Source organism: Leuciscus leuciscus, assembly GCF_965113295.1.
Source record: "Leuciscus leuciscus genome assembly, chromosome: 5".
In the NCBI taxonomy this organism is placed as follows: domain Eukaryota; kingdom Metazoa; phylum Chordata; class Actinopteri; order Cypriniformes; family Leuciscidae; genus Leuciscus; species Leuciscus leuciscus.
The window spans coordinates 105864-133315 of record NC_138729.1 but is presented as its reverse complement, the minus strand read 5'-3'; the positions used below and the strand labels follow the sequence as shown (position 1 = coordinate 133315).

General features: G+C 39.6%; 2 protein-coding genes across 2 annotated transcripts in view; both read right to left on the bottom strand.

The window, feature by feature from the left end:
* The window catches only part of sapcd2 (suppressor APC domain containing 2), a 55222-nt gene extending 48294 nt beyond the window's left edge, over positions 1 to 6928 (bottom strand). The window contains exons 1-2 of the mRNA XM_082169249.1: positions 6118 to 6928; positions 4612 to 4721 (exon numbers count right to left, since the gene is read on the bottom strand). Coding sequence (XP_082025375.1) covers positions 4612 to 4721; positions 6118 to 6913 — 906 coding nt within the window. The 5' untranslated portion in view covers positions 6914 to 6928. The remainder of the gene's footprint in view (positions 1 to 4611; positions 4722 to 6117) is intronic.
* Positions 6929 to 7657: 729 nt separating this feature from the next.
* On the bottom strand, positions 7658 to 26007 carry LOC309498484 (uncharacterized protein). Its single transcript, XM_082169248.1, has 2 exons — positions 25513 to 26007; positions 7658 to 11306 (listed from the first exon to the last, which is right to left on the bottom strand). The coding sequence occupies exons 1-2, from the start codon at positions 25712 to 25714 to the stop codon at positions 9979 to 9981; spliced, it is 1530 nt and encodes a 509-aa protein (XP_082025374.1). The 5' UTR covers positions 25715 to 26007; the 3' UTR covers positions 7658 to 9978.
* Between the last annotated feature and the right edge of the window lie 1445 nt (positions 26008 to 27452).

The window sequence follows — 27452 nt, the reverse complement described above, 5'->3', positions numbered from 1 at the left end:
AAAGACAGAGACCTTTGTGCCATTCCTAAAAACATTGTACATACCATTTCCAAGGTGTTTGATTTTCACTTTACCATGTTCATGTACAGAGACTCATGTGAATGTTGAAGTCAGCAGGACTCAGTTGCATCTGGTCCCTGAAAGAAAAGAAAAAAGTGAACATACTGGTATCAAGAGAAACTAGGCCTGCACGATTTTGGGAATACATTTTAGATTTTTCTGGTTAAAATTGCTTTTTAAAATTCACAGAATACACACACACACACACAAATGTTTCCAACAATATATAATATAAAGAACACCATATTTGTTGTGCCTTGTAGGCATAAGCTATGTGCAGTACTGCATAAAATAATTTTATTTTACAAAGCAGCCTATAAATCTTCCAAAAGATTTCAGTAACAATGCTAGAGAAAAATATATTGATTATCTTATGTTACTTCAAATGTTTCCATTCGTTATGATGATATGAAATGAGATAATAGTAAAAACATAAAGCCTAATGTTTGGTGCATTTTTCATTTCAAACGCAATCGCCCCAAAATATGATACATTCAAACGCCATCGCGCTCCAAAATATTAAACATTATGGTTATACATATCTATGTTTGAGCAGATATCCACAAACAGTATTTAACAGTAAACACGGGTCTAAATAGTATAATATTCACCATATATCTAGCAACAGTTCAACTGCAATGTGAAGTTTATGCAACAATACCATAAACTAATAAGTAAGAATTTCTTACCTTACATCTTTCTTGTCTTCAAATCGCGTTCTTCTTCTTCTGATGTAAATCCAATGTAAGCTCACAGCGCGTCTTCCAAACTCGACGAAAAGCAGAGACTTGTGAAGTGTTTTGGTGTTTTGTGTTTGAGGTAACGGGGGCGTTCGCGTCCCATGTGGAGATTTGCATGTGAATCTCTTTTGTGCGAGTGGGCGTGTCGAATTAAAAGTAATTAGCAAGCGTTTGAGATACTGGACATCCTGTTGGTTTTATACAAATTACTTAAACAGAGAATATTTGTTTGCAGTTTGAATCCGATCATTTAAAAGTACACACTTAAATGTGTATAAAGGTATATGGCTCATAAATGTGTGAGAAGGATTCGCTGAGTTTTGTTTCAGTTTATAGACGTGCTCAAGAAAAAAAAGTTCACCGCGACGGAGAGGCAGAACGCACACCCTGTTTATTTTCTTTATTTTACAAAAGCACAATGTTTTGATTTGATTGTAAGTGGACACATACAAAAGTAGAAATATCACAGATTCTTTTTTTATATTTCTTTTTTCTGTATAACCATAAATGACGGAGTAATTTAAGTTTATTGTACTACAATGTGAAGAAAATCCAGCAAAACGCGGGGGCGCGCTTTCCGACCTCAGAGGGTTAAGCAAGATAGACAACAAGCTTACATATATCTTAAGGTTTTCTTTTAGTTGAAAACATTAAACAATGTGTGTAAACAAAAAATATAAAGAACAAAAGCATTTAAGCTCAAGCAGCGATACGGAAAAAAAACGCTTATAAAGCAAACTGCACCAATTATCGTACAGAACGTAAATACCGTATACACTCGAGTCAGCATGTGGTTATCGTGTTTATAGTGTTTCATGTTGAGAAAAACAATGATATCCATATGCTCGAAAGAAAACGCCCTGCGCTGACAGACGTTTCAGAGACACAAAGATAACGGTGTGCTAAGCGAAGTTTATCATGGGTTCACTACATTTAGGCCAGCAAAGTCAAATTCGAATGGTATTTTATTTTTCAAATAATAATTACAGCTCGAATATTTGTGCACACCCCTACATATACACACAGCACAAAAGACCATAGATCATAATCAGTAATCTAAATATGGAGAGCCACCGATACAGAACAAACCTTGAATTGTTTTGCGCTCTCAGATATCGCCCAGAAGGCAACATTCAAAATTCTTTACATAATGGGTGATTTAATTTCCTTACTCAAAACCTGTCTATGATAAATGTTAGGGCTGGGACGAGACACCTATCTCCCGATTCGATACTATCACGATACTCAGGTGCCGATACGACATGTATTGCGATTTTTTTAAGAATTGCGATTTTACAATTATTTCGATTCGATTGCAATATATTGCACATTTTTTAACACTAGACCATCGGGAAAAGTTAAATCATACACTTACACAGACTGTACATGATGTATAAGATGAGTCATATTTACAAAAACAAAATCATATCTTTCTGATTTTTATTTCAGAAGCATCATACAGACCTACATTCTCTTGAATAAATGATTCAATAACAAATACATTTTTTAACAGTCACTTGTTGCCACTTAGTGGCAAAACAATGTAATCGATAAATGCGTTATTTTGAGCACCAAGTTTCAATCAAAAGCTGATTTTGATCGCTATCGTAGACATCAGTGTTCATATTTGAACTTTAAACTTTTATCCCAGTACTTCTATGATAATTTTAATTATTGTATCACAGAAATAATGATACTATGAGGTTGAAAAGACTGTTTGTGAAGCGGTTTCATGACGGGTCTCTCATCTTTCATGAACATCTCTCCGGGTCAGCGGCAACACAGATCTGAATGTTGTGATATGATTTTGTTTAATAGACGGACGAACTGAAAGATCGTGTGTGTGTTTGAATGGAGATCACAGTAGTATTTTAAAGATGAATGGTGCAGCTCTACTGTCTGATCTCTCTCTCAGCGTATGAGCAGCGCGAGGGCTATCAGTCTCACGTCTCTTCCACGCACACACTTGGGATATTACGCCACTCAACACTCATAGATAACGACACATTACATCCTCTATTGCAGGGGTCGGCAACCTTTTTGTCATAAAGTGCCATTTTTAAGTTTCCAAGTTCATCACTGTGCCACAACACACACATAGCCCATATATATATATATATACACACACACTCATAAATACACAAACATTTTACATTTTCATAATGGCTTACACAGAAATAGTACAGAAATTTAAATATTTCTCTTGAAATTTGTTTTAGGTTTAAATAGACAATTTAATAATATTTATAACTCCTAACTAGAGATGCACCGATTACAATTTTCTAGGCCGATTCCGATTTTTCATTGAGTTTGACCTGCCGATACCTATTTTTTTAGCCGATTCCGATTTAATTTTTTCAAACTACTTTACAGCACACACAAATATTTATTTTCTATATATATTTATTTTTAATATAAAATAGGCTACCATATCCTTTTACCCAAACTGAATAATAAAAACAAGTTTAAATGGGTACATTTTATATAAATATTTTTGAGTCTTAATTTTCTTTTCTGACATAACCTAATCCAGTTCTTGTTAAAACACACTAGACATGCACATTCTGTGCATTTTGGGCACTTTTGTTTGGAATCATATTTATTTTGTCCATCAAAAGTGTGCTTTCACTTTAGCACCTTTCACACAGCGCTTTGAACCCAGCGCACAGCGCTTTGCCTTCTGTGTGAATGCAAACACGACCCGGGATCGATGCCGGGTTGGGGACCTAGTAACATTGCCGTGTTCAGTCCCGGAACGCGCGCTCGTAATAATGCCGTGTCGTAGTGATGACGCTGAAGCCGGGATCGTTCGCAACTCGCCAGCTAGTGAAACGATACTTTATGCGCAAGTTTATGATAGAATCAGAGAGAGAAATCGCAGCTCATCATAGGCAAACTTAAGACATTTTAAGTTACATCGATGTCACGTGTCTTTACGGCTTGTGTGAGAACGCACTCTATGATTCCGGAAAATCACTGGCAGTGTGAATGAACCAAAATCAAACGAACCCGGGTCAAATCTCGGGTCACTTTATCCGTGTATTTTCTGGAATCTCTGTGTGAAAGGGGGCTTTAAATTGAGCGTGAGCAGCGCAGACAAAATAGACTCAGCGGCGAAACCCCCGCTTCACTGCTGCTCACGCGACGCTCCTGTTGGGCGCTCACGCGCTGCTCCTGCTCCTGCTCCCGGTGTGGATTAACATGTACGCCGGAAAAAATATGCGTGAAACGGCCGTAATTCACGAGGTTTCCTACATGTGCGTCCGTGTGCACGTGTGATGCTGATGTTGCGCGATGTTAATCATGGGGAGCCCGAGTGCATTTGACCGGCATAAAACTAGACTACTTTATCTGAATGAAATACATACACTTCTCTCGCATTTGCTTGTGTGCCAGCGATTAACCCTCCGCGTGCCAGTGTTGGCACGCGTGCCTTAGGTTGCCTACCCCTGCTCTATTGGAACGAAAGTGGCTAACTTCTGTCGACCTCCTCTACAAGCAAGGACAAAAAAAAAATAAAAAAATTTCTCCCAGCCCTAATAAATGTCAATAGGCTGAATTTGATTTACCCAAATGACTTTTCCTTTTCCACATTTCATTATTGCATTCAGAAATAATGTAAAATACCAACCCGATCTCACGACAATTCGTACATATTTTACGAGTTGCTCAATTCGCATGAATTTGTACGAATGACCTTCCTGACCCCGCCCCCAAACCTACCCCTGACCCCGCCCCCAATCCTACCTATGATCCCTGTGGTAAATAAAGCGAAATGTTCACAAACATTGTAAAAAGAGATATTCATTACCATCCCGTAATCCACTCCGTTAGTGATGGTGTGTCTGCGCTGGTGATCTCTCGTGTGCCGGCGCGAGCTCCTGAAGCCCGTCATCGATTCACTGTGTGAGCGCAGCAGAACTGACCCCAGAACACACAAACACACACACATCAGGACAATTCAGTCTGAATATGACATACTTCATTAACTATAGAATTAAAACATTAGAATAAAAGCAGCTCAGTTCAGTTAAGCTTGTTAACCTCATAAGTCTCAACTCTGCATCACAGTAAAGGTTCTCGTTTCATTATGAATCAAAGATAAAAGGTCTTTCAGTTCAGTAAGAGTCAGGAATGTTGGGAGTTACACTGAATCTGACTCGACCCGTAACCCAGAATCCTTTACTGACTGGGATTGTTGATTCACACAAGAAAAACAAGTTTTGCCGACTGTTGCAAAGTGATGACTAGATCAGAAATGAATTATGCAAGTGTTATTATTTAGTCACATTTGTAGTTTTATTTGCAGTGTGTTAAGGTTGATCTGGTTAGCATGGCACTGTTAGCCTCCTGAAGCATACAGTAGATAAAGCTAATACATTACAGTAAATGGTGTCGTGTCTGGAGATTTTCCTGGAGATTCTGAGAAGTGTAAAATAGACTTAACTCTTTTTTCAGTCTGTTGTTTTTGAATGGGAATGTTAACAGAAATAACCAGGTATTACAGCTCTTTTTCAGCTTTACTAAAACTACACAAGATTACACACTGTGTTTTCAGATCCTGAATTGTCCTGGTGAGCTGCAGATTTTCTTTACAAAAGCAAAAATTGGTTGTATAGGAACAAGGTTCAGATTCTAAGAGGATTGAAATGCTTTAGAGGCTTGACATGACAAACGTTCTCTGGTACATTAAGACGATTCCTAAAACTCTATTGTGAATTGGGTTTCCCAGGAGTAGATGGAGCTTCCCTGCCCTTCATATCTATGAACCAGATTCAGTTTTCAGTCTTGAGCTTATCATCGTCATCGTCATCATCATCATCATCATCCTCATCATCCACATCACATATTCCAGTTCCTCTAGTTTATTCAGGGTTTTCTGTCATTTAATTGAGAGCTTTTTGTCACAAAATAATCTAGTTTGCAGCAGATTTTTATTCATTAAGTGCAGACTGCAGATATAAATTACTTTTGTCACAAAAATGAATACCTAATATGAAAAATTGAGAAATACAAGGTAACAAAAAATATAATTGAATTGAGCGTGTTGTTTTACACTGATGGGGTGTGTGTGTGTGTGTGTGTGTGTGTGTGTGTGTGTGTGTGTGTGTGTGTGTGTCTGACCTGTGTTTGAACAGTTCCTGCTGTTAGTAAAGGGTTTGTCACTAAACATGCCAAACATTCCTGTCATTGTGAAGGATTGAAAAGGACTGACAGCTCACACACACCTTACACACACCATCTAACCATCTTTACTGTGATCATCACCTGTTCGCTCTGATACAGTGAAAGTGAGCTAATGTCAATCCTCTCTCACCTGTGTTTAGTCCATCAGGAGATTCCGAAGCGGGTTCCGTGGATCGGCCGTGATGTTCGGTGTGGACCGGATCGGATCTGACCGAGTAACGGGAAGAATAGCTGTGTTTGTCGGGTCTGTTCCGAGTGTGGACTGTGTTTATTCCGTTACTCGGTCCGAGCGGCCGAACTCTGCACTCCAGCGGCCGTCCGGTCCCGGTTCTGGATCTCTCCGGTGGGTTCTGCTGTTGACGGGGGTTATTAGCCTGAGTTTTGCTGCTGTCTTCGGGGTTGAACATCGAGTATCGGAGTCCCGCGACGAAGCGCTCGAAGCTCAGGCACCCGTGCCGCGACGCGACCCGCCTCAGACCCTCCAGAACCCCCGCGGGGACATCGCGCTCCTCCGCGCCGCGCCACCGGCTCTCGATCTCCGACAGCTGGACGAAACCCCGTCCTCCGTCGTCGAGGATGTCGAATAGAGTCCTCAGGCTGTGAAGGAACGCTTTCGGGAGCCCGTGTGTGCTGAACTCCGGGTCCCTCGGCTGCGTGCTCGCGGGGTTATACACGGGACAGTCTTTTCTGACGCCCCTCTGAAGAGTGTTGGTTAGTCCGTTCCCTTGGCGGTTCGGATCTGTTTGTATTAAGGCCATTAAGCTATTTTGTTGACAGAACAGCGACTTCGCTAATATCTTCTCTTTCCTATCGGCAGTTTGTGTTTTATTTTCTTTCTCTCTCTCTCTCTCTCTCTCTCTCTCTCTCTCTCCTGCACACACACCGAGTCTCTGAGGCTCCGCCCTGCGCGCTGGCGACACGCTCATTGGCTAAAGGGAGAGTTGCTTCAACGTTATTGGCTGAAACAACAGCAACAATAGTTTGAGTTTTGCTGGAGAAGTGTTTGAATATCAGTAAAAGCCAGTCAAATTTCCCGCATATTTTTGAAAAAGCACATAGAAAAAATTACTTGTGAACATTTCTTTATAATCCAATACCAAACCCCATCACTGATATTTGTTTTCTCATCCATTCCGTTTTCATTAAAAACATACACAATGTAATGCAGATGGGCTTTCTTCTTCAACGGTTTTAAACACTAATTTATAGAATAAACAGATATTTTCTGTTTTTCATTTTCTTTATACAAAACTCTTATTTTATTGAAGATTGTTCTTATAACCTGCTAGGATGCCACATGTCTCAGCGCAGGATCATGATGTACACATTTTCTGTGAGTGTGAGTTGTGTCAGCGCTTTGAGGATAAAACACTTTAAAGTGTATTTAATTGTGACGGCAAAACCTACACAATTTCCCCCTTCTCTGTTCTATGACGGCTGTTGGTGAGAGACAGGGGTTATGATGCCAGAGGTATAACCTCCTATCCTGACCTCAGTAAAGGGTTAGGATCCAGATGACCTTTGGCCTCTTAAAGGCACGTTTCAGCTGGCTTCAGCATCACCAGAGCGGCATCACCGATGGATGTGCGATCCTTCACAATACTGCCACTGTCAGCAAGCAGCGAGAACCACCATACTATATTACCCTTAATAAAAGCATTGAGACTGCAGATCTCTAACTGTTTTATTGGTTTTGTGGCAACAGAGGGAGAAAGACAGCAAGAGAAAGTTGCATTAATAAATATTCATAGTGTTCATACTAAAGTGTTACTTGGTTAAATAAGTTCACATACTGAGATCTGTTTTTCCAGCTGTTTGATCTCCGGTTTAATGTGTTTTATTAGTTTACTCCTCAGCTTTAGTGTGCACTATACTTCTAGGCCCTGACCGAGTCTGTTTCCACCACAAACAAAATCATTACAAGTTTTCTGGAGGTTAATCAAATCACAAAAAGTGGCATGACTTCCTACAAACACAGGACTGACTGTAATTTATGTCAGGGTTTTAAATCAACACCTTGTTCACATTTCTTCTGAAGCCCATTGAGGTCGAGGCCTACAATAAGAGATAAGTGTCAGTCTCTCTTTTATGCCACACATTCAAATATGTGCCGTAATAAAAAGCCCAGAGCATCACCTCAGCAACGGTCTCAGTGTCTTCATCGTTTGCTTCACCCTAATTAATAAAAGTAGTCCAATGTAAAGCATAACGGTTGTAAAGATAATAAAAGGTTGTGGTTAATACTTACCACTTTGAATTTTATTTTTATATTTTGTCTTGATCTGCTGCCAAGAACGTTTGAAGCTGCATCTAAAATCAGTTAATATTAATATTTCTTAGGATGTAATTTACATTCACATTTTTTATATATAAATATATTTTTATATATTTACACAAACACATATAATATATAAGGAAAAAAAAATCGATATATATCTATATATATATCACATGCTGTAAAACTTTGAGAGTGATTTACTTCTCTCTTCAGCCGAAGATTAAAAGATTGAAAAATATGAAGATTTTGAGCACATTTAGAGGAAAAAAAGAGAGGAAAGCTCAAAGAAAACAACTTGTTATATGGATAAAGTTGGATTATAGGTATAGTAATTATATAAATCATACATAATATTTGGAAACAATCCTTGCTAAAAGCCAGACGATTTTGTTTCTAAATTATTTAACTATATAGTGACCAAACTGGTGATAAACTGGTGCTGCTGTTCCACGAGTGGCCGCTAGAGGCCGCTAGAGGCGCTTAAAACACACGGGTCTCAGTGATGATCACGAGCTCAAACTATTATCAATATAACATCCAAACAACATGCAACAACTATTTAGAAAGCTTTATTTTATCGCTCAAGCTTTGAGTAAACATTCAAGAATAGTTGAAATTCACATTAAATGCACAATGCTGTACATAGAGAAGATATTATACAATATTCATAAATTAAATTGCATTTCATCTAAGATTATATCATAACTTCTTGATATTTAACAAACCAGGTCATACAGGAAGACAGTATTAATTTCTAATGAACAATTCAAACAGTCACAAACAGAAGACACTCCGCCAAAGCAAAAAAGACTCATTAATATCAAACATCTACGGAAGCCCTGAACCACAGCGTAAAAAAAAAAAAAAATCAGTGAAAAAAAAAAGAAAAACTAAAATTACAAGAATAAAGTCGAAATATTTTGAGATTAAAGTCGAAATATTCAGAGAATAAAGTCGAAATATTTAAAGAATAATCTTCATACGTTCTTTATTTAATCTACTTTTTTCACATAATTTTAGAATTTTGCGGTTCAGGGCTTCCGTGAACATCAGTACAGTATGTGTGCAATATCTCGTCCTTCAGCACAAACATGTTAATGGAGTAGAAGTGACATGATCCAACAGCGTTATTAGAGCTGAACATCATCATCAAAGGATCTACTCATTAAATGTCAAAATGATTTTCTTAATCACAGGAACATAATTTCTACCAAAATGTCACTGTAGCAAACATAATGATCAGGGCTCGTTCTTAGAGTCGAAGGAACTGACCGGTCCCGTTACTCCGCGGCTCGGCCCCGTTACTCCGCTGCTCGGTCCCGTTACTCCGTGGCTCAGTTGCTCTCGGTCACTCTTGGCCAGCGTGTGCAGCTTCTGGTGCTTCTTCAGGGACGAGTGGTCGCTGTAGCTCTTGTCATTGTAACTCTTGTTTGGTGTGCACGAGCGCGTGTCTCTTCAGGTGTCCGGCGTGGATGAAGCTCCTCCCGCAGTGAGGAAAGGTGTGCTGCTTCTGCCCGGTGTGGGTCAGGTGTGCTGGTTCTCTCTGCTGTGGGTCAGCTGGTGTCTCTTCAGGTGTCCGGCGCGGCTGAAGCTCCTCCCACAGTGAGGACAGGTGTGCTGCTTCTGCCCGGTGTGGGACAGGTGTGCCGCTTCTCCCCAGTGTGCCGCTTCTCCCCGGTGTGGGACAGGTGTGCCGCTTCTCCCCGGTGTGGGTCAGGTGTGCTGGTTCTCTCTGCTGTGGGTCAGCTGGTGTCTCTTCAGGTGTCCGGCGCGGCTGAAGCTCCTCCCGCAGTGACCGCAGGCGTGCCGTTTCTCCCCGGTGTGTACGAGCTGGTGCAGCTTCAGGCTGCTGGCCACAGTGAAGCTCTTCCCGCAGTCTGCGCAGGGGTACGGCCTCTCGCCCGTGTGCATGCGCCGGTGGATGGTCAGGTGTCCGGCCTGGCTAAAGCTCTTGCTGCACAGCTGGCAGCAGTATGGCTTCTCTCCGGTGTGTATCCGGGTGTGAGTCTTCAGGTCTCCGGTCCCACTGAACCTCTTCCCGCAAAGCTCGCAGGCGTACGGCTTCTCCCCGGTGTGTGTGCGCTGGTGGCTGCGCAGGTTCCCGGCATTGGTGAAGCGTTTCCCGCAGACGGAGCAGGGGAACGGCCTCTCGCCAGTGTGTGTGCGCAGGTGCACCTTCAGCTGGTTGTGTTCACTGAAGCGTTTTCCGCAATGAGGACAGGCGTAGGGCCGCTCACCCGTGTGGACCCGCCGGTGGATGGTCAGCTGACCCTGGTGCCCGTAGCTCTTCCCGCACAGCTCACAGGCGAACGGCCTCTCTCCGGTGTGTGTGCGCTGGTGGTTCTTCAGGAGGTCGGCGCGGTCGAAGCCCTTCCCGCACTGAGCGCAGGTGTGTGTCTTCTCCGAGCTGTGGGATCTCAGGTGGATGTGAAGCGACGCCTCGTGCTTGAAGCTCCGGTTACACTGAGCGCAGCAGAGATCCGGCTTCGGGACCGGCGGACACTCCGTCACATGGAACGATCCCGAGAATCCCTCGTCAGACAGTCCGTCTGGATTAGACTCTTCATCAGAGATGAGGCTGAGCTCCGGCTCCGAAGACTCCGGGCCGTCGGGATACAGGTGTGTATCGGGATATAGGTGCGTGTCGGACACCACCGTCACCTTCACATCGCAGTCGCTGAGCTCCGGCTCTAACGGACGAGTGAATACATGCTGGCGATCACAGTCAGAGTTCTCCTCTGTATTCTCTGTCTTGATCTCTTGATCGGTGTGTTCAGGAGAAGCGTGAGGATTGGAGAGGTCAACAGCACATCCGTCCTCCGTCTCCGGGTCGGCCTTCACACACAGAAGTGCTGCTGTCGCACAATCCTTGTTTATCTGCAGTGATTTCATATCGGGAGTTTGTGATTTCATTCGGCTGCTCAGTGAATCTCCAGCGATCTTAGTTTGATCAGTATATTCACGCATATGAGCAGATGAAAACACATCTTCGCTGAAATCCTTTCTTGAAAAGTCAAGCTGAAAAACACAGTCTTCATCTTCTGCAAAACACACACACACACACAAAAACATCTTGTTACTGGCCAAAATAATAAAAAACATGCTAATCTCCAAAGAGTTAAACTCTTGCAGTTTAAGTTTATATAAAACCATGGCTGAAATATTTAACTCTAAATGATAATGTCTCGGTTACGTATGTAACCTTGGTTCCCTGAATAGGAGGGAGGCTCCCTATGGGAACACCTTTGGTGTGACAAATGTCTGTAGCCCTTATACCATCACGCCAATTTATTGGCCAGTGGCGCTTAGCACCGCCCCGAAAATACGTCACGTATGCTTCATATCAGCGTGATACACGCCATTTCATCAGATTTCTACTACGAAGGAAGCACTTATCGAAAGGTATGGGAACGGCCGGTTTCGCTATGGAAACGATATACCATAACCCCTTCCCATACCGGAGGATAGCTGAAAGAGGAAAGAGTCCGCTTCAAGTAGATAAAACTTGGAAGCCAGGAGCCATCCTCACGTCCAGCCCCAAATGCACAAACAGTTAGTCAGATCTCTGCCACTGGACTGTGTGGTAGACATAGATCTTTAACGCCCTTACCAGGAAAAGGCCAAGAGGCCGTCCATCACTCCCATGGGCAATGCTCAGCAGATATAGCTGCCACATACATCTAAGAGTAGGGGCTGCCCCTGCAGAAGACAACTCTGCATTAACTACAGTATTGAACCTACAGGGCAATGAACTGGGTTCCAGGCCGCGCTGCTTGACCAAGAGGCAGAAAGCATACAGGCGCCTCGTAAAGGGGGCCTGTGACGATCCGGTATGTGACGCCCCCGTATCTAGACGATGGGTGATTCCATGAGTGGTTTCACCTGGATGCCCTATCTTTCTGCCCTTCAAAAGGAGCCCTTTTACTACTCCTCGGAGCTCCAGATTTTGTTTGTTTACGTTGCTGGTCTCTTCTGTTGCGACATTTGGAGCCACACTACACTAAATTACAATACATTGCATGCCATTGCATGCCTAGATCGTACTTTACATTACTGATTTGACTGATGCCATATTTGCACTCGTTTGGTTTAGTTTCTGTTCCTTTCTGTTAATAAACCTTGCGTTAAATCTAACGACAGAGTGTGTCCCTTTCTTTGTTGCGGCCTTCTGGAGCCACAGGTCATATTAGGGCCTCTAAAGTCAAAACTACATTAAAGGACAATTCCGGTGAAAAATGAACCTAGGGGTAATTAACACATGGTTACCGAGTCGATCGTTCTCTCGGATGCGTTTTGATGATAATCGAATGTAAAGAGTTTTATCTCTAAAAACAGATTAGCTTATAACGCTAGTATATGGGGCACAGTGTAAGTAAAAGTAAATCGCTAGTTAATACCACTAACAAGGCTCAAAATAGCCTCACACTAACACGGTGGCATTATGAGGGTCCCTACATGCAACCCGAAGCATTGAGAACTTTGTAAGTGTACAAACAGTTTAATAAGAAGATAATTTATAAAGACAGTACATTACGTGTATACAGGCAGGAGCCATCTAGGAAAACAGTCTCGACTAGTCGAGCCACGAACGCCGTGCTAAGTGAGATGAACTGTGACTTAGAATCTCATATGGTCCGTTGTTTCCGGAAGAAAGCACTGAACGCAACAGAGAAAATAAATAAATAAAAATAATTATAAAAAATAATTAAAAAAACGTAATTCCTATCAACCAGCTCACTTAGCACGGCGTTCGTGACTCGATTAGTCGAGACTGTTTTCCAAGATGGTTCCTGCCTGTATACGCGTAATGTACTGTCTTTATAAAGTATCTTCTTATTAAACTGTTTGTACACTTACAAAGTTCGCAATGCTTCGGTTTGCATGTAGGGACCCTCATTATGCTACCGTGTTAGTGTGAGGCTATTTTGAGCCTTGTTAGTGGTATTAAAGGACAAATCCAGTGAAAAATGAACCTAGGGGTAATTAACACATGGTTACCGAGTCGATCGTTCCCTGAGATGCGTTTTCATGATAATCGAATATAAAGTGTTTTATCTTTAAAAACAGATTAGCTCATAACTATAGATTATGGGGCACAGAGTAAGTAAAAGTAAATCGCTAGTTAATACCACTAACAAGGCTCAAAATAGTCTCACACTAACACGGTAGCATAATGAGGGTCCATACATGCAAACCGAAGCATTGAGAACTTTGTAAGTGTACAGACAGTTTAATAAGAAGATACTTTATAAAGACAGTACATTAAGCGTTTACATGCAGGATCCATCTTGGAAAACAGTCTCGACTAGTCGAGCAACGAACGCCGCGCTACGTGAGCTGGTCGATAGGAATTACGCATAGTGAAATCTAACGTAGCACGGCGTTCGTTGCTCGACTAGTCGAGACTGTTTTCCAAGATGGATCCTGCATGTAAACGCTTAATGTACTGTCTTTATAAAGTATCTTCTTATTAAACTGTCTGTACACTTACAAAGTTCTCAATGCTTCGGTTTGCATGTATGGACCCTCATTATGCTACCGTGTTAGTGTGAGACTATTTTGAGCCTTGTTAGTGGTATTAACTAGCGATTTACTTTTACTTACTCTGTGCCCCATATACTATTGTTATGAGCTAATCTGTTTTTAAAGATAACTTTATATTCGATTATCATGAAAACGCATCTCAGGGAACAATCGACTCGGTAACCATGTGTTAATTACCCCTAGGTTCATTTTTCACTGGATTTGTCCTTTAACTAGCAATTTACTTTTACTTACACTGTGCCCCATATACTAGCGTTATAAGCTAATCTGTTTTTAGAGATAAAACTCTTTACATTCGATTATCATCAAAACGCATCCCAGAGAACGATCTACTCGGTAACCATGTGTTAATTACCCCATGTTCATTTTTCACCGGAATTGTCCTTTAAGGTGCTCCGTTCAGGGGTCATTCATATTCATATTTCCATCAATTAGGACAGGGGTGCCAAATCAGCAGGTCGGGCCTGAGGACAGACTGACCAGATCGGAGAACCATTTATGAGCAGGCCCGAACGGGGCCACAAAAAACAGTAGGGCTGGACCCGAATATTCAAATATTTGTTTGATGGGTTGGTATTCGATTTTCAATTTTTGGAATCGAATATTCAGGGTTTTTTTAGGGGGGGTTTTCTACACACCTGGCATCCCCCTCGAAACGGTTCTCATTCACGCTTGAAAATGTTTACACTATAAAATCTGCCGAAATACAATACTCTTTTTTTTACAATTATCTTAGCTTAGCCGATTTGATTAGGATGGACAGTTGAAGGAACCCAACCTTGTTATATATTTGCTTCTTCTAAGCCAACTAAAGTGTTTCCTGCAACTGGAGTATTCTCGGTCTAGAGCGCACAACTGCATGAGCTTGTTTTTTGGGTTAAGCTGCGTTACTTTGACATTGTGGAAAATAGAATTTGGAAAAAAGAATAATAGAAACTAAATTTATTAGTCTTTTTACTAGTTATTTAGAGCTGTGCCGGTAAACTTGACAACCGCACAAATCAGTTCTTTGTCTTTCGACACCCAAAAAGCACCAGCTATGAACCAGGAAAAGTGGTTCGTAAGTAGCACCAGGGGCCTCATTTATAAACGTTGCGTACGCACAAAAGGCGGCGTGCGCCGCTCTCTACGCAATAATTGGTATTTATAAAAAGCAAACTTGACGGGAAAAGGTGCGGTCCTTCACGCAAACTCTGACCCAGGCGTACACCATCGGCAGAGGGAAGAAACACGTGAGAGTGTGTGAAACTGTAGACAGTTGTGTAAAAGAAATGGCAATACTGCCGTGAAGACTTCACAAAGCAAGTCTTACAATTAACAGCCTACACGAACACCCGTTTGATCGATCTGCAGTGTAAAACAAACAAAGTCAAACGAAGATTACAACAGAAATGCAAATTAACACATATTTGCAAAAAGAAAAGTGAAATATGTTCTGCAATAATATTGCCATGTTATGCAATTCATCCTCATAACACATCAGTAGCTTGTCAGAGGCAATCAAATGGATGGTAATAAAATACCACGATGCCATCACAATGCGTAATGGTGTTTCCGGTGTGCCCTTTCCCCCACCCGTGGCAGACACACTCTGGCGATGGAGCGCTAGACGCTTTTTTGCATCGACTTTGATGTCCGACCATTTCTTTTTTATTTCGGCCACGGTCGAGGTTGTGAGGCTGCAGCATTAACGGCGTCTGCAACCTTTTGCCACTCAAGTGCCTTTTTGGCATTAGTAATGGCCACACTGTGCCCTCCAAACAATATTTTACTCCTCTTTTCCACCTCGCCAACGATAATTTCTACTTCACATTGAGTGAAGTTACGTTTCTTGGTTTTCCTCTCTGTGTTTGCCATGATTTCGCAATCGGGTAGTTGACGTGACGTGGCTTTTTCACAGAAGATAAAAAATAATTTATTTCACATTTTCATCATTTAGAATACTATAAATGGTTAAACATTTTCTTGTTTTACATGAATTTGTTGTTTAAATACCTGAGTTTTTTTTTTTTTTTTTACAACTTTGAGCCAAATCTCAAAATCGTCCTATGGTGTGACGGTAGACAACATTATTTCATAAATATTAACTTTTATAAATAAAGAAAATAATGTTTAAACATCTTAATGAACACTCCTGGCATAATTGTGCAAGTGTCTATTTCACTAAGTGGCCATCACGTTTCCTATACATACATTTCTAAAAGTGTAGGAATTTAATAAAGTTTGTCACAGAAAAAAATGTCCTTTGGTGTTATGCAATAACCTGATATTAAGTTGGGCAATATCATGGACAACTAAATTTAGTTGAAAGACCCCATTCAAGGTCATGTGACTGAAGACCCCTATGAAGCCCATGAGCAGTGCACATGGCAAGTATTTCTCTCAGAATTGTTCAAATATTTAACTATGTTTTCAGACCACTGAAGTTGTTAAGTTTTTTGTCCTTTAGTGTGACACTCCTAAATTTAATTTTTAATTAAAATTTGTATTTTTTGACAGCAGGACTATGTAATATTATGCAAATGTATCATGCCAATTGCTAATAACAGTTCAGCTAGTATTAGCATGGTTATTAACTGCCACAAAAGCTCAAATGTCCTTTGGTGTGACAGAAAATGTCATAGGAAATGTCCTTTGGTGTGACGCTTTGGCCTGTCACACCATATGACACAGATGTCACACCATAGGACAAGACCTCCTTAACAAGCTTTTAAAACGAATATATAAAGTTTCAACAAAAAAACAAATGTCCTCCTTTATTATTGTTACAATAAACACTATATATTCTGACTCTTTTTATGCAATGACTATCTTTGTCCTTTAGTGTGACGCTTTGTCCTATGGTGTGACTAGTGATGCTCCGATCAGCATTTTTGGGGCCGATCACCGATCACCGATCACCAAAATCATGATCTGCCGATTGCCGATCACTGCCGATCACAGAATGGAAATATGCTAGAGTCAAGAAAATCTTGAAGAACCACCAATATTTATTTAATTGTAGTTAGAAAACAAGATAACATAAGGCTACTGTAGGCCACCTTTTCCAAATAAGGCACAGTATAATTTTTCAAAACAAAGAGGGGTCAGGCAGACTACAATGGATGTAGTTGAGGAACTAACTACATCAGATCCAAAAAATTAAATAATGACAATGACATTTGAGGTTATTAAAACAGTAAGTCCCGCCCCTCGACTGCCAAAAATAAAAGTGTTCGAGCGAGCAAAATCAGCAGGCGAGAGGAGATCAAGCGCGAGAGTGTGGGGAATGATCATGCGCGCGCGCGAGGGCAGAGATGTCATGCGCCCGCGCAGGGTTTGAATGAGCTCGCGAGTTCCCGTTTCCTCGCGCGTAGATCTGTTATCCTCTCGCGAATGTAATTTACCGCGCGCGCCAGCATCAGTTGTGCGCTCGATTATAATTGCCATTGAATTGCCGTCATAGGAGAACTAATTTTGCCACTGTTAAGCAAGCTCTGCTCTGCTGTTGTGTTGCAGCGCATGCGGAAAAGTTACGTCACGTGATCGGCTTTTTTGATCGGCGCTTTTGGGGGTTGCCGATCAAGCTATTTTTTGCCAATATCGGCCGATCATGATCGGCGGCCGAGCAATCGGAGCATCACTAGGTGTGACAAACATAAAACAACAGAAAAATATACTTATTTTAAAATATCTTAAAAAAAAAAAGAGTCAAGTTTGGCATTAGGGGAGTTACAATAATATCTCCGGTACAATTTCAAACAGTTTTGTAAGGTTGGCGAAAAAGTTTTATTGACATTTGTAGGGAAAAGTTTATCAGGTTCATCTATCCATGGTGAAAATGATTCTAATTAGTACTTTCATGTAAAATAAATATCACTTTTAAAAAATAATGTTTTAATAATGTGAACAATTCTGTCTCAAGTATTTTTTATGTTATTTAATATAATTTCTTAGTACTTTTTAAATGTCACACCATAGGACACATTTACAGTACTGTTCAGTGAAAACGTGAAAAAAATATGTGAAGTCATTGACAAAATGAGTGACCACTACTATTTTCTGAAACTACAGTTTTCATACTCCATAAATATATGTATTTTTTCTTAAAAAGTTATGTTTTCCAAAAAAAGTACTTTTTCTTGGCCATTTGTCAACTACCCAATCGATGAATATTAACTTGTGGGCGTTTCACAGACTATTTATGGGCAACTATGGGCGTGACATGAAGCCGCAAAAGCTGCGCTACATTTAGAATTGATTGTGATTTATTAAGGGAAAACTGCGTAGGATGTGCGTGCGCACGATTTTATAAATCCGAATATTTCTGTGCGTACGCACGTCCTGTGTTTCATCCGTACGCCACTTCTGACGCAAATCCTACACAAAGTTTCATAAATGAGGCCCCAGAACATTGCTGGTCTAGAAGTAAGAACCGCTTGGTTCCTCGGGTGCCCTTATAATGTTAGTATGTTTTTAAGATATTTAAAAAAAATTTTTTTAGAAATAAAAGGCATATTTCCTAGCCTGATTTTAGCCTCTGATTTGAACACTCTGTTTGAAGGGGCGTGTCTGTGTGAGATTTCAGTGTAAACGCCCACTGCTGTGATTGGCTGTGAGACTTCAGTGTAAACGCCCACTGCTGTGATTGGCTGAAATGCTTGCATATGAAATATCTAACATTACATGTGGAACTCTCTCAAATACTTTTACTATTACAGCTATTAGGCCTATATGTTTTTACTATTACAGCTAGAGGTCGACCGATTCATCGGTTTTGCCGATTAATCGGCACCGATAGTTGATTGGTGGAACTATCGTTATCGGCAAAAATACATACCGATAGTTTTTCCTGGTTGCGTCCGTTGCTGGAGCGGCTGAGAAGCGCGCGCTGCTGTCATTCATTACACAGTAAGAGAGAGCTGAGAAGGGTCTGCTGGCATCATGCAGTACAAGAGCGGCCTCTAGAGGTGTAATAAAAACTATCGCTGATGCCTCGTGTTGTTTATTTCGACACGTGATGCTGCGTGCTGCACTGAGAGCACACGCTGCCTGGAGAGCGCTGACATCAGATGCGCGTTTACAGCACCGACAGCTAAAAGGTAGCCTATGTATACAGTACATTTTGTCATATCATTATAAAGTGATTAATTTGTTGACTAAATGCTGCATTAGTAGAGAAAGAACAGCACAACAGTATGTTTGTTTGCCTTCGAGGCTGAGAGGACGCTAACATTAATAGTACCTCAAGCGGTTAAAACACTGACAAAAATAAACGTAAGTCCGACCCGAATGTTTAATGTCACAATTGTTACCTCTATTTGCATTAGTTTATATCCAGCTGGTCACTTTTATGCATTTAATATGCAGAGAAGTTGCATATTTAAAGCTAGAGACGTAAGATAGCAAACTCATATGTTCATACAGCCGACAGAAACATATAAACAAATCAGAAAAGCATTAGATTTCGGTTATTTTTTCGTCATCACTTTAATACATGTTTTGTTATTTTGATTATATAATCATCAAAAGTGTTTATAAAATAGAAGCAAAAGTGTGAGACTATACATTTAATATTTATGTCATTTCAATGCTCTGGCATTGTAGATATTTAAGCATGACTGTTTGGATTTATATGAAATGATAACACTTACAATAAAATTCCATATGTAACATTAACTAAGGTTAATAACTTCTGTATAAGGATTGTTCATTATTTGTTAATTAACATGTACTAATACATTTTTAAATTAAGGTTTTTATTTGTTAACCATAGTTAATGCACTATCAAACTAACATGAATGATCAAGGTGCAATTGTATTGCTCAAATAGTATACCGATCAAATTTTGTTACTTTTTTATTCATTAAGTTGGCTTGAAAAATAACAGTTTAATAGTTACATTTTGAATGTAACTGGTTTTATTTGTTATTTAGAGTATTACTTTTTGTTTCAGTTTGAATTAATGTCTTTTATTGACTTCAATATTTATTCATATTATATATTTATTTCATTTAGCATGTTTTCATGGTTCAATACAGTTTTATTATTTTTATAATAAAGTTCAGCACTGTTTTACTTGGAGTGTTATGTTTGTTTTTATCCAATATCAATTTTAAAAACTATCGGTTGATTAATCGGTTATCGGCAAGTATGGCCCAACCTAGCTATCGTTATCGGTAAAATCCAATATCGGTCGACCTCTAATTAAAGCTATCGAGATTAACGGATCGTGAGAAGTGTTTTAAGTATTTAGATCTATTCGCATCACATAAAAGGTTGCAGTGATGAGCATTGAGCAGATGACAGCCTGTTGATCGCGTGAATGAAGATCTTATCATTGCAACGCAGTTTCTGCACTCTCACTAACCCTTTCACCAATGCAAACATGAGGTAAGTACCCAGATTGGCAAGTGTCCAGATAAACTTGCGCTGTGTGATTGACAGCTTGGGCGATTGGAAAGGGATTGTTCTTTGATCGCTTTCTGTATATATTAATCACAGTTTAAATAAGATTATTTTCATGCTACCAAGAGAAACGATGTGAAGTTGATCGTTTAGTCACTGGCTTGATTTACTGATGCATAAACAGTCTTGAACGATTTTGAGAGAAAGATTATCCATTGCTCCAGACTAACTTTTCCACTGGTTGCACTGGTGCTACCAACTTTCTCAGTTGGTCGCACCAGCATATGATTTGGTCGCACCTTTTTTTTTTTTTTTTTTTGTATGCCATGGGATTAATCAATGCATGCTGATGAAGGGTGGTCATAATCTGCATACCCTAGTTTTGCACTTATGTAAAAAGACTGACAGTGACACAAGACCTCATGTTAGCAAAATGTTTTAATCTTTTAACTCTCAAAAAAACTATTAACCCTCTGAGGTCGAGAAACGCGCCCACGCGTTTTGCTGGATTTTTTTCAGTTCAGTTCAAAAGAAATTAATTTTGCTCTGTTGACTTTGATATTACAAGCAAGTTTCATACATCAATCGATTCTGTTAAATGTGTATTATTTTTGTGTATACTCACAATAAAAACAAAGTGTGGTGCTTTTTGCCAAATAAAGAAAAATAAACACGAAGCTAGGTTCTGCCTTCTCTCTGTCCGTGTAGTCCATTCCGAAACGCGTCCGAAAATGAATCATAACTCAGCGAATACTTCTCACACAGGCATGTGAGTTATGTCTTTATGAAGCTTGAAATCTCTTCTTTTAAATGAAGTAATTTATATAAAACACAAATGTTTTCAACTCATGTAATCCGTTTGAAAGCAAGGAGAGGTACCGTTTTTCCTTCTGCCTCATTATCTTTATAATCAGCTGCGGCCGCCCCGCCCCCGGCGCGATTCACATGTAAATAGTTTAGGTGATCTAGTATACGCCCCCCGATCAATGCCATAAAAACACAGTTTCTATCAGACTTACTGATAGTTCATCGCGTTTTGAGTATGGCACGCTTCTCCAGTAAAGACGCCCTTCAGATGATTCTGGACAGCGAGGAAGAATGCACGATACCGGGTTGTTTCCTCAGAGGAAGATTGTAACAGACGACGAACGGCAGCATATTGAAGAGCGAATTCCGCCGAGGACACAATTTCGGAGTAAGTTTTACTTAAAAGTCTTTTGTCTTTTATTTTTCGTGTTCGCATTTATGAGGAAAAAAACAATATTACGTGACAGTTCTCCATTATGGACGCGAGCGCTCTAAGCACTAAAATACTTTCAAACATTCACAGAGACCTCAAAACAGAAAGTACAAATCCTTTCTTTAAAACGAATTTCGTTTTGTATCAATTGTCTCTTAATTTTAATATTTTTTTCATTAACAAATTTCCTGGATTTAAAGTAAATATAGGCTAGCAATCACAACATAAGGTCTGAACTGGAGATCATCATGAACCCGTAGCCTACTCGCCTCACATGTCTAAAAAAAATGTAATATATTTACAGAAAGCTGGTTCTAAACAAAACCATCCAAAACAAAAAAACTATGTAGCCTAATAAATGTGCATTTCTCCGGTGCGTTCACAACGTTACAGTCAGGCGAAATATGAAAGACAACATTTTGTTTAGTAGATTTGGGTACAGTTTTTACTGTAGAATATACTGCCACATCAAATAAGCTTTTGTGTAGCAATTTCTATATATAAAATAGCCTACTATTTTTGTCAAAAATAAAGTCATCAACTAAGATGTTAGCTGTTCCAATGTTGGCTATATTCAAAGTAATGAATACATAGATAAAATGTAGGCCTATAATCTTTTTTTTTACAAAGAAAGAGTACACTTGAAATATTGTTGAAATTGTAATTATTGTTGTTGTAACCTTTTTAACTTTGAAATATGTATGATAAAATGTATACTTTAGTTTTTACAAAGAAAGATTACACTTGAATTGTTGTTGTAATTGTAACCTTTTTAATAAAAAAATATATTTACAAGGTAGATGTAAACAAACTATTAAAAGGTAAATATAAGCCTTTTCTTTAAATAATTTTTATTGTGTTTTATTAGTGACAAATTTGGGGAGAGGATAAATATTCCAAACCTGAAAATACAGTATGAGAATTAACTGCACAATTACTAGACATGTTTTCCTTGGATATTATAGGCCAAATTGCAAGCACAATATGTGGAAAAATAAAAAAGAATTGAGATGCTTCCAACTGTTGCTCTTGCATTCTTGTGGCTCAGTGACTCACCTGAATGAATGGCTAATTAAATATGCAGGCCCCATTGTCTCCTAAGGTGTGAACCACTAAATATGCATGATCTGTGACGCCCACTCCGCATATTGCCTTTCCAAACAGAAAGTGCTTTGCAAAATTCAAATCAATGTATTGTGTTATGTGAATGATAAGGGCAGGGTGATTTTCACATCATTTTGAAGAAAAAACACTAGGCAATGACATCTATTAGACAAAAGTCTTATTGGCACATATTTAGTATGTGTTTTATGGCCTTATTTCAGAAACTTTAGTTTTTAGTTTTTTCAATAACCACGCATAAACATTATTCTCTCAAAAATGCAGACATGTACATTCTTGTTGCTCACATATTATGGTAGCCCTGTTTGTGCTAAATAGTGTGTAATTTTTTTTTGCCATTAATATGTTTATAAGCAACTGAAAAAAGCACAAATGTCAGGGCATGTCAGAACATCTCAAGGACCCCAAAAACACCTTAGACCTCAGAGGGTTAAAAAAACATGTATGTTCTTTAATGTTTGATTATAATTTTACTGTCTTCACATAGGGATGGGAATTGATAAGATTTTATCAATAATAATGCCACTGACGATTCTGATTATCGATCCGATTCTTTAACGATTCCTGATAGCACTGTGTGGAAATGTAGTCATATGCTTTTCAAAAAAACAAGTGGTTTTATTTATTTTAAATCTTAAGCTTGAGTAAGCAAACTGTACTTTTTATGTAATTTATGTAATAAATAGAACCTTATTGTAAAGTGTTACTGATTAGTTATACACCGATTCAGACGTCTCCTGAGTTCACTGTTGGAAAGATCAGTTGTTTTAACCATTCATTAAAAATAATCGGTTCAAATGAGTCATTAGTTCGCGAACTGTGATTCTCCCAGCAGTTAGGACATGGACATCCAAGATTTCTGTCAACACAGAAAACATTTCATCACTGGATAGTTTTTTTCGTTTAATTAAAGTGTTGTTTTATGTCAGCTGAATGTCCGGAACGCTTTTCAGAGAAGACAAGGCAACTTATTTAGCACAATTCACACCCAGCAGTAATAAAAAATAAAAAGAAAAAGAAATCTCAGAATGCTCCACATGAAACTTTGGTCTTCCGACCTTTTACCACCGTGTCGATTTATTTAGATTAAAGCTGCCGTCTGCAACATTTTTTTGATCATATTCAGTGTAATCGACACTGTAATCCGACAGAACAACATAAATAAGGTGGTTTTAGAAAAAAACCCGAGCTTCTAACTCCACCTGGAGCGTGTTATTTGTTTTGCAAAAATCCAGCGCTCCCGCTTCATCAGGTCCAATCAGCGCAGGGGGGTGTGAGATCTGACTGTCAATCACAGGTCGTGCACACGCCACAGATCCCCCCTCACTCGCGCACGTTAATATCACATGCACACGCCACGCCTGAAGTTCGCCTGGAGATTGCATGAAGCGTGATGGCGGAGAGAAAATCTACTAACAAGCTTCCAATTCTTCAGTTATTGCTATCTATGGATAGATTAGCCAGGGCAGCCTACCTCCGAGTCCATGGTGTTGATAGATGCTGAAGAGACGGACGCGTTCACAGAAAATCAGGTACACACGCACAGTGACGCACTGACGAGCACGACCTCGATGGGAGGGTGCTCGCTGGTAGTGGGGAGGGGCATGAGAGTTGTAAACATTCAACATTTTGGCTAATCGACCCAATCTGCCAGACTTGCCGACGGCAGCTTTAATATGTGCGAGGGAGAGAGAGCAAGACAGCGCTTATAGTTGGAGACGGTGAGGTCTTGTTTACACTTTCGCCTGACTCTGAAGAGAGAGAGTGCGCGCGCGACCGTCTCTCTCTCTCTCTCTCTCTCTGCTCGTTCTTTCAGTTAAACATGCGCCCTGTCACGCGCAGCAGTTCATCTACATTACTCACCGATCAAATAAGACTTTGGCGGGACAAAAATTAATTTTGGCGGGCGCTAAAACAAGTTCAATGCAGGAAAATTCATGCGTGAATTTAATTGAGTTGTACATGACCATGCACTCGCACAAATGCGACCACATAAAATTTTAACTCACACATTCTCAAAAAATGGTCGCAGTCTGGAACCCTGTTATATGTCTGAACTTGAACAATTACACATCAGTAATCCACATAACCCACTGGTTCTTCAGAGGCTCGGATGAAGGAACACTGAGCAACTGCCATGCTTCGCTCGTTTGCAAGCCATGATGTCTCTCGAAGAAAAAACAATATCGCACTCGCCTATATTCTCATGGGCGGCCAAATTCTCTTTGTGGGCAAAGCAGAGAAAGGGGAGGTGACCTTTTCCCTTATGACGACATAAAGGGAAGATTCGCCCGTCTGAGCTTTCATTTTCACAAAAATACCCAGGGCTAGGTTTACACCTATCAGAACGTCTAGCCACTGGGGGCCCATAGGCAGGCTAGGGGAACTCATATTAATGTTAAAAAACCTCATAAAGTGACATTTTCATGTCATGGGACCTTTAAGACATCTGCTTTAAACATTACAATGCTCATGATAACTTTCGTTTACTCTAAAATAAGTAAATCCATTTCACAAGCTAATTACTCCTGGACAGCGATGCCATAGAGATATACAGAGCTACTGCAAAAACGGAAGTTCAAACACAATATTATAGAGATGCTTCGCACTTGTTCCTCCGGGGAAAAGGCTCTATAAGGGCTCCAGACATCCGTCACCTCAAACGTGTTCCCATAGCGACGCTATCACCGTGCTCTGCTGAGAGACCTATGAGGGAACTAAATGCTTATTGCAACAATGACAACTTTAGGATGTTTCACTGAATGAATTTGTTTTTAGAAAATAACATTTCACCCTATCGTCGTACGTCATATTATTCACATTTATACACCAGATGCGTTTATGAAAAGATAACCCGGTTTTTATAAACAGCATAATCATTTGCACTTAAAAGCCAAACAACAACGCAGTTTAAATATAATATTTCCTCGGACATCATTCCGAGTGTCACGCACCTGTTTTGATATGATTCGTCCTTTTCTCTTTTGCACAAAGTCGTTTTCTCAGATCATCGTTTTCGGACTCAATTCTCTGAATCTTATGCTGATATTCGCTGACAGTTTGTTCCACTGAATCCAGGATGTCACTGACAGTCACTCGAAAGATTTCATTTAATGAAGATTCAAGAAAAGCTTTTAAATCGCCAAACTTCGCCATTTCAACAAACACACGGAGCTGCTGCTGCAGTGACCGGAGAACCGCCGCGAGCGCCACCAAACTCACCGCTGCCCCCTCAGGCCTGGAGAAGAACTACACCTCAATGGCGCCGCCATATTTGTCCGGGCAACTTGGCCGTAACTCTCATAAGTGAAGTGAAGAAAAAGTGCCTTACTATTTTGACAGCTAGTTGGCCACCAAAGTCAAACTATTAATAGCTAGCGAGACGTTATAAGCGATAATATAATGTTCACATGATTCTTATGAAGTCTGAGCTTATATTATAATTTATATTATGAACTAATGTAGCCTAAATGGAAAGTGAGTCATCAGTGCAACAGTGATCAGAGGACTGACAGGACAGGATTACAGATAGAGCTAAACCCATAGTTCCAATTACAGGGCAGAAATATCAGTTTGGGGGGGGTCAGATAATTTTTCTGATATTGTGAAAAAATATAAAATTTACAATACAAGTCAACTCCTATTTTCACTGTAGGAACATTTTAATGTAAAGCGATTTCAGACACCCCTATTGTGGACCGTACCATTTTTAACCACCGTGGCTAGAAGCAACGGAGATAGAGAACGACTTCAACTTCTCAAGCAAGTGTCAACGTTGAATGACAAAATGCTAGTTAAGTTGGCTTGAGAAAGCCAACTTACTGAAATCCTATTTAAACTTATTATTAAGTTGGCTTGAGAAAGCCAACTTACTGAAATCCTATTTAAACTTATTAAGTTGGCTGAGAAAGCCAACTTACTGATATTGTACTTAAACTTATTAAGTTGGCTTGAGAGAGCCAACATATTGAAATCCTATTTAAACTTATTATTATTATTATTATTAAGTTGGCTTGAGAGAGCCAACATATTGAAATCCTATTTAAACTTATTAAGTTGGCTTGAGAAAGCCAACATATTGAAATCCTATTTAAACTTATTAAGTTGGCTTGAGAAAGCCAACATATTGAAATCCTATTTAAACTTATTAAGTTGGCTTGAGAAAGCCAACATATTGAAATCCTATTTAAACTTATTATTATTAATATTATTAAGTTGGCTTGAGAAAGCCAACATATTGAAATCCTATTTAAACTTATTATTAAGTTGGCTTGAGAAAGCCAACATATTGAAATCCTATTTAAACTTATTAAGTTGGCTTGAGAAAGCCAACATATTGAAATCCTATTTAAACTTATTATTATTATTCTTCTTACTAAAACTGTTGACTCAAACTCGCCCTAGAGCTTTAACTCTACATACTTCAAACTCGGCTCAGACACTCAAACTGATCTGCAGCTATATGCTATATCTTTTCAGACTGATCGGACTTACGGTTTTCCTACAAATGACGATCAAAACTCGGAAAAACTCCCATTGACTTAACATTGGGCATTCTAAAAAAATTCAAACTCACCAACCGACAAAAATTTAAATCTAAATCCCTTGAAAACTAATTCAAACTGCCATTCTATATATATTAGCCAATGAAACTCATTTAAACTAATAAACTCTAATCTCATACACTTATAAACTAATTAACTTAAATTTAATAACTAATTAACTAATAAACTCATGAATTCATAGACTTATGAACTCTTAAACTCATAAATTAATAAACTCTGAACTCTAAACTCATTTAAACTTATAAACTCTAAACTCAAAAACTTGTACACTTATAAACTCTAAACTCTAAACTCATAAACTCAGAGTGTGTGTGTGTGTGTGTGTGTGT